Here is an 18,436-nt window from a genome sequence, read left to right as displayed (position 1 = left end):
GACTGGGGGGTGCTATCCAGCGCCTCCCACCTGGTGCCTGGGGCGACACCCGTCGCCGCCACCGAGATACCTGGATCCTGGAACGAGCCAGCCTCCAACCTGGTGCCTGGGGCGACAACCGTCGCCGCCACCGAGAGACCTGGATCCTGGAACGAGTCAGCAGTCCCAGAGGAAGGGGTGACACCCGTCACCCCCAGCCAGCCAGCGCCACCAGCCTGCAGGGAGAGCCCAACTACATGCCATCCAGAGCCCCCTGCCAGCCGAAGGAATCCAACTACCCAGCAACCCCAGTCAAGCCAGGATAAGTTAAATTTGATAAATGTGTTGTATCCAAGCCATTGTAAAACCCCAGCCTTGCCTGTGCCCCCTGCACCAGAGGCTGGGGAGATTGAAATTTGGGAAAATGAGGACTTGCCTGTGCCACATGCACCTGAGTTCCTAGGGCAGGGGAGGGACGTGAGTAAGGGCGAGCCTGTGTCACACGCACTTCAGCCCCATGCCACTGGGCATGCCTTGGACAAGGGAAGGGACCACTTGGGGCTAGGGGAGCCGACACCCAGGCAAGTGCCAGTCGCTTGCCAGTCTGTCATTGGGGAGGGTATCGGGGTGCCCCGGCCACACAAAGATAACGCTCAATGGAAACTTGTATCTAGCCAGGAGCAGCCCAGCCGTGTCCAGCCCCAAGAAGCAGCCGTGACCCGAGCCGAAGATCTCCAGCCGCGTGTGCGAGGTAGATGGCTGCCTGGAAGCTTCTCTCACTGGTGGATGGTCCTGTGGGGCCTCCTGCTGGCAGCCGTGTGGCCTACAACCAGCTACGTCCTGGTGGGATGGGACTGCGCCAACCCCACCCACGTCACAGCCTACAATAAAGAGAAGATGTGTAACACGGAACCTCTACACCAGGAGGTGCCCCTGGGCCATGAAGTACACGTCCTGCAGCAAGTCAAGGTGAGGGAAACAACAGGATACAGTTGCCAGCTCACTGTGTCCCAGTGGACATTCAGGTGTGGGGTATGGGGTCACCTCAAGGTGACCTCGGTCCCCACCCTCATGAGGCCAACCAAGATAGATCCAGAAACGTGCCGAGACCTGGCCAGGAACCGAGTCTACACGCTGCCAGGCAAGACCCAGCCACTGACGTTCCAGCTGAACCATCCCCTGTTCTTCACCCTCGACATGGTGGGCGCCCTCGTCAACAGCCCCGAGGGGGTGGGTTGTGAGGGGGAGGACGTCCACTTCGAGGGCCAGCTGTACCGCAATGAATTAGTGCTCCAGGAGCGACGGCTGCTGGTTAAGGAAGAGACCTACGTAGTAGAGGATGGACGGGTGGAGTCCCAATCTGACCACCTGACCTTGGAGTGTCCCCATTCAGAGCTGTCCTGCATCACGGGGGAAGCCACCTACGTGTGGGATCACCTGGGGAGAGATTGCCCCTTGAGGCTGATCCGCAGCCTCCAGCCCAGCCTAGTGATGGATGCGTTCCTGGTTGACCATCAGGCCCAGTTTTTCATCAACATGACCAACCCCACCTCAATAGTGAACTGCGACTTTGAGGCCCATGCCACCAACCACCCAGCATTGTTCGTGGCAGCTGACCCAGCCGCGGCAGCGCTACCCAGAGTATCGGCCAGGGATGTTGATGTTCCCCTGCAGGCCCAGATACATGCAGGGTATATTGGATTTACTCTGGAGACCCGCATGAAGAGCACAGCAGCAGAAGAAGTAGCGGCCAACTGCTGGAAGCTCCAGCAACTAGACCCGGCCCACCCGGTGCGTGTCCAGGGGAGCACGTTCTCGGTGCTGAGGGGAGATGTCCTGCTCCAGCTTACCTGCCAACGCAATAAATATGTTGTCCGTGAACACAAGGAGTGTTGGGACAAAGTACCAGTAGAGCCCACAGGGTTTGTAGACGCCGTGACACGAGTGTATAGCGGCCACGCCACCAAGATTCCCTGCTCCTCCACCTACCCCCTGACTGTGCACGCGGAGGAAGGCTGGATAGAGTTAACCCCCGCTCCTAAGAAGAGGCCACCCCCGCTGGATACGCCTAGGCAGCTGTTGACAGAACCCCTGGATGACTTCAGTTCAGGGGGCTTGTATTCGCAGGCTGAGTTGAATGACTGGCAGCAGCTGCTGGCGTTCCCAGCATATAAAAGCGCCATGCTGACCGGCCTGTCCTATGGCTCATGCGTTCAGCAAGGCAGCTGTTCGGCCACAGGTGACCATGGGATAGTGTCCTACAACATCGACCGACTGGCGGAGGAAGGAGAGGCCGCCCTGGATGTCTGGGCTGGGTTCAGACAGGCTATTCACGAGTGGGGAGATGGCGCAGCCATACTGTGTCTGCTGTTGCTGATCCTCAAACTGCTGGGGGACCTAACCATCATTTCCCTGGCAGCAGCACAGGGAGGCGTCCGAGCGGCCTTGAATGCAGTGTCACAAGTGTTCCTGTACCATCCAACTTTGTATAGGAAGGCCCTGGCTAGAGCCAGGCTCACCCATGCCAAGTCCCGGGACTTTTCAGTAGACTGGGATGCCATCCCCATCGGCCGGGAAGCAGCCGAGGAAATGGTGTCCATGCAATCAGCCGATAGCGGGCATGACCGCCCAGGTAGGCCAGGACCGCCCTCTGGCCGACCCCGCGGCCCCGCGGGAGGGCAGGCCGCTGCCCAGACGGTCAACTTGGCAGCCAGTGCCCCAGCCGCTGCCAACAACAACCAGCATGCCCCACTGCTGACTGTCCCAGCAACAACTGTGCCACCTACCAGCCTGACACCTGCCGGCGCTGAACAACGTGTCCAACCAAAGCCAGCCTCTGCATTCTACCCCACGTTGGGAGCCCACCAACCCTGAGAAACACTCACCACTAGGATTCCATTGAATCATTATCGCTTGTATATATCTTAGCCCTAAGGAAGCGGACCGAAGGCCTCAACCACTGTCGGAAGTCTGGTAGGGAAACCCTCTCCCAGCCTTCCGAGGGGAGAGTTGTGGTATTCGGCAACCGTGAGCCATGCATATGGCACCCCTGACCGGGGTTCGGTGGAGGGTTAATGGCCCTCCCCCGAGTCCTGGGGAAGGGGTCTGACGACCCCCTCCCTATGCCTAAAATTAATGATTGAATCTGTCATGTTTTATTATGGTTAACTGTATTCTTAATTCCCCCCACCCTTTCCAGGGATGGGGGATCATTATTGCCCAAAACTGACTATGGTATATGTATTATAATGCTTTTATGTTATGATTATTTATTCCTATCCATGTAGTTATTGTTTGTTGTATATAGCTTTAGTATCCTTTAAACCTTCAATAAAGTGACAACTGAAATAGATGTTGATTATTATCTAGTGAATGCTAGAGAAGCGTAGCTTCTCTATAGTAAGGTGTCCACGTCTGTCACACTGCCGTAATCTAATTGAACTCCGGTGTCTGCCATTTATCCTCGGCGGATACCACAGGAACATGAAATATAAACAAAATATTTTATATTACAAGGACGAAGAAATCTTGACGGCGTGGCTGACAGAGTTACATTTTGAGGAATATTACCATCTGTTTGTGTCAGCTGGGTATGATATGCCTACAATTTCAAGGTATGTAACATTTACTTAATTTTGTTAGCGAAGCTACTCTATAATACACTTTGTCTGTCCCTCAGTTCGTCAGTCCGTCCGTAACGTTATAGGCGAAATACGATTATCTCGGCTTCTATTGAAGATAAATGGGTGAAATTTTTGTTGAAGATTCCCTGTTTCAATGAGCTTAAAGTGTACAGAGCTACTAGATGCTTAGAGCGCATTAGAAAGCATTGGTGGCTAATATTTAAGATAGATGAAGAGAGAGATAGATATAAGATAGATAGAAAAGGCAAACGAAAGATAGATATATACTGATTGAAAGATATGCATAAGAAAAGATAGATAGATATGCAAATAGAATGATAAATAGTATGACCCAAATTGTAGCATAGGTTGTCAATATTTGAAGAATCTCAACTGTAACACAGATTTTAAGATAGATTGGGCTCAGTTCAACCCCAGTAAGATATCGTCATTCAAGTAAAAAGGGTAAATTTGACTGTAATTTACTGGTCCCCAAAGTTTTACAGATACGTTGATTTAAAACAGAAATTAGCAGTGTCAAAAACCTTTATAAAAAACGGTTATTTTTTATCATAATTGTTCATTGTCTTATCCCTTAAGATCCCTGCATTAAAATATTAGAGAATAGCAACATGAATCCTCTAAAATTAGCAATCATTTTGAAGAAATGATTATAAAAAAAAAAACATTATAGTAAGTATTGTCAATAAATCTTAATTTTTACCATTTTTATACAAGACGAAAATATAAAAACATTGAAAAAATGATTTTGTGCTGATATTTATTTTATCCTGAAGTTTCCGGGCTGGAAATACGGATAATATTCTGGGATTTTACATAAATCAGAATATCTTTTCAATCCAATATATACAGGTGGTAGGGGACATTGGGCTGTTTAATGCACTAGTACCCAAAGTTTAATAATAGTTATTCGTTGCTTAACAACTTTGGGGACATTTGATAAATTTTGATTGGTTGGTTCTTTAAGTTAAGTTTCCGAATGATTCAACCACTAATTCAAATCTAAAGAATGTGTAATTGTGTATCATCATAAGGAATGTACATCAATTTTCCAGCCATTGTCTTATCCCTTTAGATCCCTGAAATTTCCGCATATTCCATGCTAAGTTTTTGGTAAGAATCATAGTAAAATTTATTTCCATTTTAGCTTTTAAAACAAAAAATAATTAGGTGTGATTTCTCTTAGAAGGTGGAGGTATTCTCCCCCTCGCACCACCAAAAAAAGATTAATTGGACCTATAAGAAGCTTAATTTTAAAGGAAAAGTATGTCGGTCCGTCAGTTAGCGAGATCTTATGCTAAATACACAAACAGACAGACATTCTGTTACAATAATGATATATAGCTATCTATTATTCTATCTTTCAAATAGTCTATCAATCCATCTATCCATTTATCTTTCCATCCATTCACCTATCTATTCATCTCTCTATTTATCTAACTTTCTATATATTTATCCATATATACATCTATATGTTAATGTATCCATTTTTAAAAATTGACAACCTGAGCTTAAAATTTAGGTCATATACTCATCGAACCATAGCAAAAATTATATGTAAAAAATGGATTTTTGAATAATTTATTTCAGCTAATTTCCAGGCTTCCCTTATCGTCCCCTAAAGGTCAGGGGCGAAGTAACTAGTATTTTTATAAAGTAACAGTTACCAGATTAAAATCTCCATATTTTGTACATTTTAATCGCACTGTGTTATGCCCTTATGTCTGAGTGTTTGAAGCAGTTTCATGCAATTCCAAGGATTCTCTAATGGTGTTTCATCCCTTCCACAATATATATCAATTATTCAGGATCGTTATAAATCATATCTACGCACAGATGAGGAATCTCGGTCATTAAGTTTTTTTTAACCAATCTTCACAAGAAAGGTATCTTTGGGAAGGGGAATATATGTAGAAAAAGCCTTTGTAAATTAGAAAATCTAAAGGCATAGTATTTAAAAGTTATTGGTAAAAATCTGCAATGTTATTTTACTAAATTAATTTCATGCCTTAAAGGACATCTATGAGTCTAGATCATTCTGAGGACAAAAATATTTTTTGCCTTATATATGAAAAAAAGCTGTTCCTAACATTACGGCTTCACTCTAATACTTGATGTTTTTGTATTCTGTTTTTTTTGCGAAATTTAAACACCTTGCTAAAGGAAAAATTTGCGTAAAAAAGGTGCATAAAATTTAGAACATTGCATTTATACAAATTTAGATGTGTGATACTAGATTTAAACTTCACCTCGCTTGAGCTAGGCTGCTGTCTTACAAGACACTAGCTGTAACATTATTTCTATAAATTAAAATTACCAATGGACTGATTTCTCCTTTCCTGGTAAAATAAGGGATAAGACAATGAACGATAAATTGATCAAGAAATAATGAAAAGTCCCCAAAGTTATTAAGTCATAGAATGAGGGGAACCTTTGGGGACCAGTATAATTTGCTGTCCAATGTCCTTTCCCTGCTTGAATAAAATACAAAGAGTATTTGGGTTTAGTACACCCGACAGAAAATCAACCCTTCTATTTCAGGACTTTTTCTGGAAGTCCCAATTATGTAAAAGTTGCACCTGTTTATGGACCAAGGCATTTCCTCTGTTTTTGTAAATTTTTGAATATTTTTTTGATGAAGTAAATCACAAAGTATATTGAAAAATTTGTTTAATTGTATTTTAAGAATTTAATTTAAAACCTTAATCTTTAAAAGATAAAATTTTGTATAATTTAATCAGTCCCAATTTATAACTTTTGATTAAATTTACAAAATTTCAGAGCAATGACTTTCCAATAATAGGGAAAAATCAAGTATCGAAGTTACTCTGAAATTCACTTATATCAGTCTGTCTTTATCTTAAACTTACATGACTTTTTTTTGCTTTTAATATGGCGTTGGATATTTACTTTTTTTGTGTTTCATCTCTCTTTATTTCTATTTAATCTATCTATTTATCAATCATCGATTTATCCAACTATCTTTCTTTCTATTATGTCTGTCTTTCTTTCTATCTTCCTATTTATATATCCATCTATCTATCCACTTATCTTTTTATCTCTCTATCTATCCATTATGACTGTCTTTCTTTCTATTCTTATATCTATCTATCACTCTATCCTATTAACATCTCACCTATCTCTTTATCCATCCATTTATATAGCCAATCCCAAACTATCAATCTATCTCTTAAGATATCTTATTAATTAATTACTTCTAGGTATCCATCCATTTTTCATCTTTTCATTCTATACATCTTGTTGTCGTTTTCTATCTATTATGAATCCATCTGTCTATCTATCTATCTTTCTATATATTATCAATCTATGTATCTAGAATGACCCCCGAGGACCTAACCGCAGTTGGTATAAAGAAGCCTAACCACAGAAAAAGATTAAAGGAGGAAATTGGACGACTAAACATTTCTGATGGATTACCAGATTATATTCCCGTAAGTCATTTTAAAAGCGAAGATAACTGTTAGCTTGTTTCGTTAATTTAAACATTGTCCTACCAATTTCCAACTTTGCATGATGATTTATATAATAGTAAAATGCAATTTAGAAAGTGTAGCAAGTCTTTTATCGTTACCAGAAAGTCCGTGCGTCCTTTTAAAATATTTTGATTTTTTAACTTTGTTTTACAATTTTGTATGTGATATAATTCATACTGATTCCTCGGAAACAAAATACCTACATTCATTTATGAATGACCAAGTTATTCCCCCCCCCTACTCTTACTATTGATGTCCCGTACTTGACATAGCAGCAGTTGCTACCATTATTAACTTCTCTAGTATGACGCGTGGTTTTCTATACTCAAACCCGATAGCAAGCCAACATGCAGGGACGTCAAAGTTTTTTTTATTTTGAGGGCGATAAAAAGAGTTGTTTCAAAGGTTTTGGGGGGTGGGTAACCTAATATATGTTTTTTATTGATTTTCAGGAAGAAAAATGAGGGGTTTCAAAGTTTGAGAGGGGCAAACACCCCTTTACTCCCACCCATGAATGTCATGAACAATTTTAAACTTGTTTTTCATAATTTAGGATACTCTTGAAGAATGGCTGCGGGCGCTCCGCCTGGAGGAGTATGGACCTAACCTGCGTAGCCAAGGCTATCAGACTATTGCGGAAATTCTCACCATCAGTATTGAAGATTTAGAGGTCAGATTTTTTATTTTATTTATTTTAAGTTTATTAACGTTCTCAAAAATGGAAAATAAACACCCCACAAAACTTTTTTTTAAATAAAAAGATGCATAACCCATTGGGTACAGCTTTTCAGCTTACGAGTATCTCCAAATTTTACTTAACCTAACCAAACCTTAGATTATACTTAAAATATATTCTTTTCCTAAGTTCATTTGATCGTGGTTTATATTTAAAATTGCCGATATCCAATAAAAAATTTTCACTCTTTTTCACTCTCTGTCTCTTTCCTCTTACTTAATCGGTCTATTAATCCGTCTAAATCTGTATACAACTTTTCTGAGCTTGATCTTTAAATCATTTTAATGGTGCGCTAAACCACCCCGCACAGAATTTCAGCCAATCACAGCGGAGTATTTTACAAAATGCGCCGCTCTGATTGGCTGAAATTCAGCGCGGGGTGGTTTAGCGCACCATTGAAATGATTTAAAGATCCAGCTCTGTTTTCTATCACTTTTTAATTGTCTCGATTTATATTCACAAAAAAAAACATCATAATCCGAGTAGTTTCCGACGGATTACAACCGGTTCTGAACCATACTAGAATAGTTATTTCTCGCATCGTATTATAAACGGCTTTCCGCGGATATAGAATGTACAATTATAAGATTAAAACTAGTTTTTTTAGCCCCGAGGTGCCGAAGGCACCGGCTAAAAAAATTAGTTTTAATCTTATGATTGTACATTTTTATATTCGTAGAAAGCTGGATATAATACGATGCTAGACTTAGTTTTTTCGTATGGATAAGAACCGGTTCCTATCCACCGGATTCGGATGAATACGAGAAAAAAATTATCGTACAGTTATAAAGAAATTTCCTGCAAAATTTTAGAGTTAATCCCTTTTGTTTTCCAGTACGCGGAAAAAATCTACGAAAAATATTCTTTAAATTAGAAATAATTAATAAAAAAAAGCTGAATATTTTGATGTTAAAAGATAAAGTGCAAGTATGTAGATCTCAAGTCAAAATAAAAAAAGTGCAAATAGTCAATGCAATTCACAGAGGGGCAAACGAAACCCAAACTCTAAGAGTTTTTTTTAGTCAAGACATTCTTCTATACCAAGGATTTTAAGACTTGATACTCTCAGATGGAGTTTTAGAAAATCAGGCAATTAACAAAATCAACGTTAAAATGTCATTCAAAGTAAGTCTTTGATATGTATATTAGATAAGAGATATGCGATAAGTTATCATTTAAAAGCCCACCTTCATAAATCAGGAATAAAAAATATCATGTTAGTAGTTAAAACATAAAACCATTATTTGCGATTGTGCTATGTCTATAATAAAGAAAAAATCACGTGCCTATCCGCAATTTATATCTGTCTCTGCCGAAGCTCTTTATAGTGACTATTAAAAATGACGTCATGCAATACAAATGACCAATGATAGGCCAATACACAGAATAAATTACCACAGTAGGCCAGTATACATTTTAATTGACTAATGTTAGGCCAGTAAACATATTAATTGAATAATGGTAGGCCAGTATGGCGTCATTTTTATAGGCACTATAAAAAAACATCGTCTCTGCCCCTTTGTGCAAAGTGAAGCTGAACTTTGAAAAACTTTTCTCTCAAACATTTTTCATGCACTTCAAATTGGATGGATGGATTTTATTCTTCAATATTTTCACTTTATTTTCAGCTTTTAGTGGTCCACTATCCATTAGAGGGATATTCCCAGGTATGGAGTTAAGGAGCAGAGATGCACTCTTGATAAGCAAGTTAAGCAACCCTTACTATGGGAAAAACTCCTTTTTTGAAAGATTTACATATGCAATTTTAATAGAAAAAGTTAATTAAGTCAGATTTTCATCGAATATTCGTTCTTTTTTTAATGTTAATAGCATTGTCTTCATATTTATTGTTTTATAGTTTTTGCTATCCAACGAATGTTCCATAGTGACCCCATACCCCTGTATCTTTGCCCTTTAGTGATCTATGCTTGCTTGCTTGCAGAAGTGGTGTTCAATCAATTTCACAAAAGAACAACTTTTTTACATTATTTATATTCGAATTACAAAAAGATAGAGAACTAAGACACCAAATTTAAAATGAAATACCTAAAATAAGATATTTGTATACCAATCGCCTAATTTTAGAGGTCATTTTTGTTTGTTTGGTGGTCCTAATCCCAAATTTGCCACCAAAAACTTTCAGAAAATAACCAAGCAAGTTAGTTCTGTAAGATAAAAGCTAAGCAACTAAAGATTAATAATCGTAGGGTATTAATTAAAAATAACAATCTGTTTGAAATATCTTGAAACCTTTACGGTAGTAATGGAACACCTTTCAGTGAGTGGTGCTGCCTGTCAAAACTTTATTATAAAAATATTGCATTTTTTCAGGGATATAAAGGGATAAGACAATGGCCAATAAATTGATGTCCAATTATCCCATCTGTGGATGACAATTCGAGGTTGAAACGTTTGGACCAATTTAAATTTGATAAAAGTCCCCATTGATTCAACGAAAAAGAAAACATTATACTAAAACTTTGGGGACTAGTATAATAAAAATTCCAATGTCCCCTCCCTCCCTGGCATTTTCTCACCATTCTATTACACCATAGTTCATAGTTCACGTTGGACATAATAAAAAAGATGTCTGTCTGTCTGTTCCAATATGAAACAATTAGGATCTATTCTTATTTTAATATGAAAATGATAGAATGTCTTTCTCTCTGTACCAAAATATCTTCAAATGTTCAAGATGTCTATCTGTTTATTCCAAAATATCTTTTTATTTTCAGCTCATAAAAAGGAAGAAAATGTCTAATATATTTGTGTATCAGTATCAAAATATTTTTTTTCAGAGAAGCGTTATATTCTTAGACATAAAACTGCAAATGGAATGTCACAATAAAATTTAAGGATATATTGCAATTCAGATTGTAAAAATGTAGCTGAAACCGAACCTTTTAAAGTTTTAAATATTGTGTTTTCATCGTAATAACTATCATAAAAATATAATAGCATGTTATTTTCTTTGCCTATTCCAAAAAATAACAAACACCATTAAAGAAGAACCTAAAATTAAAGAAATGAAGAGATATTGATTAATCTTCTATTGTCCTGACCCTGCTAAATGCTCCTCATTTGTTATAGATATTTGTATAAGGTTGATTTATGGCGATATTTAAAAGTTTAGGGGTGCCTTCACATCCACATATTTTTTTATCCTTATAATAAAGTAACAGGATCTCTGTGTGTATGTCTGTCTGTTTGTATCAAAGGATCTCGCTAACCACTGAACCGATATAGTTCTCCTTTACAATATAGCTTCTAATTGGTCATTGGAAGCTTTTTAACTATTTTGTAGGATGGTAACAATTAAAATGAAATAAAAAATGGGGGAGGGAAGTCGAATCCAAGTGCCCCTTGAGGTACAATAATAAATAAAAGATAAGGGAATGTGAATGTTAAGAATATAAAAGAAAAGTTTGTGTTGTTTTAATTAATAATAATGTGCGGTTTTGATGCTTAATAATGTGATGCAATTACGGTAGTGAATGGTTTCTAAAAGTTTACCCAATTTTGCTCGACCAAACTTAAATGATTTGTGTTTTTGCTAAAATTTAGAGCAGGGACGTCCACTGGGGGTAGGGTTAATATTGCCCCCCGCCCCCACAAATTTAGTGTCCCCCCCCCAAAAAAAAAAAAAATTTCCTTGATCCCTATCAAATTAAGCTTGACCGACCTTGATTTAAAATTCTAATTGATTTCTCGACATATGCATTATCTTATATGGTAGATAATAGTTGTGTTGTAGATAATAGTTGTGGTAGATAATAGTTGTGTTCACTTTCATCTTATTTCATCTAGTAGTCTAAGCCAACATTGATAACATTACATATAGGGCTGATAACTCTTTATAATTTACTAGCGGCTACGACTTGCTCCTAGATGCCTCTAGTAGCCATTGAAGGGGGAGGGTAAGTCGACCCAATCCACTTTTTTGGGGGGGAGTGAGGGGGTTATTTTTTCCTAGGGCGGATTTCTAGTCGGAGGGTGGTGGTACCCTCCCCTAAAAGAGATATAAACCTTTCCTAAACCTATAAGAAGCTACATTGTAAAGTTGAACCATATCGGTTCAGCGGTTTGCGAGATCCTTTACTACAGACAAAAAAACTTACTACTTTATATATTAGGATAGATGAAATGCTATGGATATTATCATCCTTGTTGTATGATATGATATATATTGGATATTTGTTCATCTATTATCCATTCAAAATTTATTAGTTTGCTCAAAAATTTTCTTTTTCATATATTTCATTGCGGCAAAATCAGGGAGGGAAGAGACAGTGGACTGTAAATTGCACTAGTACCAAATTACACCCCCAAAATAAAAAATCTCTAACAAAAAAAAATTTTGTTCGCTTCGCGCGCATTTTTAATACTAAATATTTAATAAAATTTAAACTACCCCCCCCCAAAAAAAAAAAAATTACCCCTGCAAACAGATTTCAGGGGGGGTAATTACACCCCCCCCCCAAGCAAATTTTACCATCCCCAAAAACGAATTACTCCCCCCCATAAAAAGTTTTTACCCTCCCCCCCCAAAAAAAATTTATTTGATTTTCATTGGTTAGTTAAAACTAAAAGTGTCTAAACATTTCAACCAATAACTAATCTACTGAAGAAGTACTTTTAATGGATACAAAAAATATATTAGAATTACCCCCTTTTAAAGTTTTTTGAGGGGGATTAATTATCCCCCTCCATGCAAATTTAAAAAATGTTGTGCACCACAGCACAATTTCCTTCTCCTAAAATAAAAAGCTCGGACGTCCTTAAATTAAAGATTTGTGAGAAAATAAAATATATTTTAACTTCAAACGTTATTATTTTTCGCCTAATTTTTTACCTCAACAAAAATTTCTGAAAAATAATAAAAATTTCTTTTTCTATTTTTTGGTAAATGCAATTTTGAAGATGTGAAATGATGGGAGAGAAAAGAATAATTGTTTGTAAAATAATTCCTCACGGATTGGGACACAGAAAATGTTTTCCAGTATGACTTCGGAAACCGATTAATATCCGCTTGATTAGAAACGGTTCTCAGCCATAGATATTAAAATAAGAAATTATAAAACTGATTGTAATCTTAAAAGTTTTTATTTAAATATCCGCGAAAAGCTGTCTATAATACGATGCGATAAATAACTTATAATAATCTATGAAAAAGATATTTTATGAATATGGGGGACCAATTGAAGTTTTTGATATCTTTGAAAAAAATACAAAGGTTTTTGAACATTTTGATTAAGTATTAGAATGTCTGTTTGTAAGTAATAGGGTTATGTGAAATTTTACCTATCCTAGCCGTTTTCAAAGAATTTTTGCTTCTAGAAAATTATGTAGTTATTACTTCTGTAAAATGAACGGATGGGTAGCTTTATTTAAAGTTCAAACGGATTTATTAAACAAAACATTTCTTTGAAATCTTACTGAACCTACACCCTGTTACTTAGGTTTAAGTTTTTGATGAAAATTTATTTCTAGAAATCTATATCCCAATCCTATATAAGATATTTGTGAAGAAAAGTAAACATTTTTTTGGTGCGGTGAGTCCTCAATACCGCACATTATACCATATTAGCGATTTAGCGGTAGCGGGATCCTTCGGTGCAAACAAATATACAAACATTCTGTTACTTTATTACATGAATTAGTTTAAATCCCATACAATTTCTTATGATAGCCCTAGAGTTAAGGTTTCCATAGCCTTACATAGAAATAAAAAGAAAAATTTTATATCTAATACTTATTATTTTATTGTGTTTATGATAACTAGCGACGCCGCTCCTAGCATCTACGATTAGGGAAGTAACCAAGCCAAATGCCATCCCTAAACCAAAATAAACCTTCCCCAAAGTTGAGAACTCAATTAAATCAGTTGCTATTGAAATCTTACTCTTCATCCAAAAATTAAATTTTTAGGGGTACTTCAGGTGGGAAGGGAAAAGTTGTCCATCCCAAATTTTCAAAATAGAAAATAATTTTTTTTTTGGGGGGGGTGTGGAGATACCCTACCCCAATATATATAGTTCAATACATTCCCTGGACCTATAAGAAGCTTCACTGTAAATGAGAACTATATAGGTTCAGCGGTCCTTGGCTACAGACAAAAAAAGCCTACAACTTTAAATAATAGGATATGCGAAAATGAATACTCACCTTTTTGATGCACAATAATCCTCAAACAAACTTCAAACTAACATCAAAAAAGGATAAAAGACTAAAGAATTTTTTTGTAAGATAAACTTTTCCACATTTATGCCTGTGTGTCCGTCTGTAATTATACAACACATGGCTCTGGTGTTAACCAGGGATATTAAGGGATAAGACAAACCCAATGATTATACACAAAATTAACCCTTATTTAGATAATAGTCAACCTATCTAACTATGTATCTAACTATCTGCCTTTCTAACTATCTATCTATCCATCTATAATTGCTGTCTATCTATATAGGATACCGGATTCTACCGTCTAGGCCATCAGAAACGGCTGCTGCTGGCTATCCGACGGGCCAAGGAGTTAATGGCTGGGAAGAGACAGGCACAGCAGACTGTACAGGCAACATTTCATCAGGGATAACTCCTTTCATCATTTTTATTCTTGTTATTCTTCTTGTTAATTTGATTGGTTTAGACATTCTTTAACTTAAAGATTATTTGGATCATGGAAGTAAAACGAAGTATATATCGGGTTTCGTCGTACTTTCACATAAGCTTTTGATAGTTGATTTTTTGGTTAGGTTAGGTAAATGTAAATGCTTGCACATCAGGGTTAGGAAATAGGCCACCCGCAGGCGCTAGAAATAGAAGAAAGGCTACTGTGAAAAGACGACGAAACCAGCTAATTCGTTTTCTGTCTATGATCCGATTATTTTTACAATTTCGTAAGGTCTAGTAGTATGTAAAAACATTATATAAAGATAAAATTTTACATATAGCTTCAAAAACAGTTATTAGGAAGTTATTTACAAAAAATATAAATATTACCTAAAAAAGATAATAATGTCTTTATATGTTATCAATACATACTAAAACAGACTAACTCATCCCGTAATATAATAAAAACAAAGGATTGATCTCAGGAAAACATGCTGCCACCTGGCGGTAACAAATTAAACAACAAACGTCCAAGTTTCTCTTCTTTCAGCCATGCAGGTCAGTAACATGAAGATGGTCTTTATATTGCGTATAAAATAATGACGTCATACATTGATAGGCCAATACAAAGACTAAATTATCATATCTTGCAGGCCAATCTACATTTTAATCGACCAATGGTAGGCCAATATGACGTCATTTTGTATAGGCACAATAAAAGTATGAAAGAGAGAGAGAGAGAGTAAAAGAGGGTGAAAGATAAATAGATAGAGAGAAAGATAATGAGAAAAGAAAGTATAAGAAAGGAAAGACAGACACCAATTACAGATAGAAAAGGGGAGAGAGATATAAAGAGAGAGAAAGAAAAAGAGGAAGTTAGAGATTAAGTTAGTGATTTAGATAGATAGATAGACAAATAGAAACTTTTAAGTAAAAATATCTCAAATAGTACATAATATCTTTAGAAAAATTTTCTAATCTAATTTGTAGGTCAATCTAACCTGTAATCTAATTTGTAGGTCAATCTAACCATGGTCAGAGCCCTCATTACTCTACACATGAGGAAATATTTCAACAGTCTAATTTACCTCTACACACTGGCATACAGGTATCTAGTTTCTATCTTGCTGTCTTCCTAGATATCTATATTACTCATTACTCTACACACTGGCATACAGGTATCTAGTTTCTATCTTGCTTTCTTCCTAGATATCTATATAACTCATAACTCTACACACTAGCATACAGGTATCTAGTTTCTATCTTGCTATCTTCCTAGATATCTATATAACTCATTACTCTACACACTGGATTACAGGTATCTAATTTCTATGTTGCTATCTTCCTAGATATCTATATAACTCATTACTCTACACACTGGCATACAGGTGTGTAGTTTCTATCTTGCTATCTTCCTAGATATCTATATTACTCATTACTCTACACACTGGATTACAGGTATCTAATTTCTATCTTGCTATCTTCCTAGATATCTATATAACTCATTACTCTACACACTGGCATACAGGTGTGTAGTTTCTATCTTGCTATCTTCCTAGATATCTATATTACTCATTACTCTACACACTGGATTACAGGTATCTAATTTCTATCTTGCTATCTTCCTAGATATCTATATTACTCATTACTCTACACACTGGAATACAGGTATCTAATTTCTATCTTGCTATCTTCCTAGATATCTACATATGTATGCTAATGTCGTATGGGTGAGTTGCACCTGGACTGAACAGTCAACTTGTCAACTCAAGGCCAGACTCTTGGTCCTTCACCTCATACCCGTGGTACAGTACATTACAGACAACCAACTCTCTGTGATGCACGACCTTTGTCTGAGAAGTCCTAACTGTGCATGGTAACGAGTTGCGCCTGTTTTGGGCCAAGGCATTCCCCCCACTCTAACTATTTACGTCGCGCATCTGACATAGTAGCAGTGGGAACCATTTTTAACGTCTTTAGTTATGACGCGGTGTCGGACCGAGATTCGATCCTAACACCTTCCCGACGACGAGCGGATGCGCTACGTGTTGAGCCACGGTTGCGGGTTAGATATCTACATAACTCATTACTCTGCACACTGGAATACAGGTATCTAATTTTTATGTTGCTATCTTCCTAGATATCTACATAACTCATTACTCCACACACTGGCATACAGGTGTTTAGTTTCTATCTTACTATCTACCTAGATATCTATATTACTCATTACTATACCTACTGGCATACAGGTATCTGCTATCTATCTTGCTATCTTCCTAGATATCTATATTACTCATTACTCTACACACTGGCATACAGGTATCTAGTTTCTATCTTGCTATCTTCCTAGATTTCTATATAACTTATTACTCTGCACATGATGAAATATTTCAACAGTCTAACTCTATATGCTTACTAGGTTTCTCTATATAACTATCTAAATTTATCTGTCTGTTTTTCTGCTATTACCTCAGTAATGGTGCTTATTATTTGGTTCTATCTTACGTACAAACTGAATATTTTACTTAATTACTTCAAACCTCTCTTATGATTTCAAACTACTTTAGAACATTTTTTCAATGCTAATGTAGATAAGTGGGTTAAAAAGCATTGTAGAATTATCAAAAATAATAAATTTATAATACGTGGATATTGTAAGAGATTTTCGCATTGCGTATTAGAGGAACGTATTTTCCAATATCAACCTAAATTGACGACAACCATTCCCCTTGCACAATATCCTCGTATTCTACATCTATTTTTAAAAGCCATTATGGTAAAAATCAAACGCTTTACTAAAGTCTTACTAACTATAATCATATTTCTAGTCGCTGTGCTCTAACGGAAGTCTGCCACGTCAACAATTCCACCCCCACCTGCACCCCTCACAGCACCCCCAACAACACTCGTCTCAACATCAAGGACACCACCCTTCTCTACAGGCAAAATGGATATAATAAATTAATGGAGTTATTGAATTAAAATCAAGAATATTTTAATTTACTTTGAAAACAATTATTAAATTAAATAAACTTATGAAAAAAATTGGATAAGAGCTAGGAATGTCTATCTAAAGAGATGGGTATACATATTTAAATATAGAAAACCTACATTTTATAATCCATTAAAATTATATTCATTAAACTTTAGGGGTATTCAAATTCCAACTCTCAACAATCCAGCTACCTCCCTGACTATTTACAGGTATCTACTTTCTATCTATCTATCTATCTATCTATCTATCTATCTATCTTTCTATCTGTCTATCTATCTATCTATCTATCTATCTATCTATCTAACTATCTATCTATCTATCTATCTATCTATCTATCTATCTATCTATCTATCTATCTATCTATCTATCTATCTATCTATCTATCTATCTATCTATCTATCTATCTATCTATCTATCTATCTATCTATCTATCTATCTATCTATCTATCTATCTATCTATCTATCTATCTATCTATCTATCTATCTATCTATCTATCTATCTATCTATCTATCTATCTATCTATCTGTTTATCTATCTATCTATCTATCTATCTATCTATCTATCTATCTATATATCTATCTATCTAGAACCGTGTGTATACAGAAGATATCCCCCTCAGTATGCCAGAACCAATGCCCCCCCTGCAGTATCCCAGCTTATATCACCACCAGGAAATTATTCATATTAATTTAATAGTGATAGACAGACATAGAAGCTTTTTATATTTCCTATCAATAAAATGAAGTCATAAAATACAATTGACCAATGATTAAATGGCAGGCCAGTATACAATTTTATTGACCAATGGTAGGCTAGTATGGCGTCATTTTTATAGGCACTGTAAAAAGCTTCACAGACATACCCTAGTTGTATAATTCATATAGTAAGTCAAATGTACTACACTTCTTGTGTAAATTTATTTGAATTATTCCATTAATAAGGTTTAGGCAACAAGCGAAATAATAATAAAAATAATATTTG

General features: G+C 36.9%; 1 protein-coding gene across 1 annotated transcript in view; it reads left to right on the top strand.

Annotated features, from left to right (window-relative positions):
• The window catches only part of LOC145326584 (uncharacterized), a 109,378-nt gene that overhangs the window by 72,043 nt on the left and 18,899 nt on the right, over positions 1 to 18,436 (top strand). Inside the window, exons 16-24 of the mRNA XM_080169955.1 lie at positions 3,496 to 3,593; positions 6,961 to 7,075; positions 7,671 to 7,787; positions 14,317 to 14,437; positions 14,946 to 15,017; positions 15,479 to 15,567; positions 17,288 to 17,401; positions 17,610 to 17,663; positions 18,043 to 18,126. Of these exons, the coding sequence (XP_080026081.1) occupies positions 3,496 to 3,593; positions 6,961 to 7,075; positions 7,671 to 7,787; positions 14,317 to 14,437; positions 14,946 to 15,017; positions 15,479 to 15,567; positions 17,288 to 17,401; positions 17,610 to 17,663; positions 18,043 to 18,126 (864 nt within the window). The remainder of the gene's footprint in view (positions 1 to 3,495; positions 3,594 to 6,960; positions 7,076 to 7,670; positions 7,788 to 14,316; positions 14,438 to 14,945; positions 15,018 to 15,478; positions 15,568 to 17,287; positions 17,402 to 17,609; positions 17,664 to 18,042; positions 18,127 to 18,436) is intronic.

Source organism: Acartia tonsa, chromosome 8 (assembly GCF_053477335.1).
Source record: "Acartia tonsa isolate MP-2025a chromosome 8, ASM5347733v1, whole genome shotgun sequence".
NCBI classification, from domain to species: Eukaryota; Metazoa; Arthropoda; class Copepoda; order Calanoida; family Acartiidae; genus Acartia; species Acartia tonsa.
The sequence above is the reverse complement of the archived record's forward strand: the minus strand, read 5'-3'. Positions and strand labels throughout refer to the sequence as shown.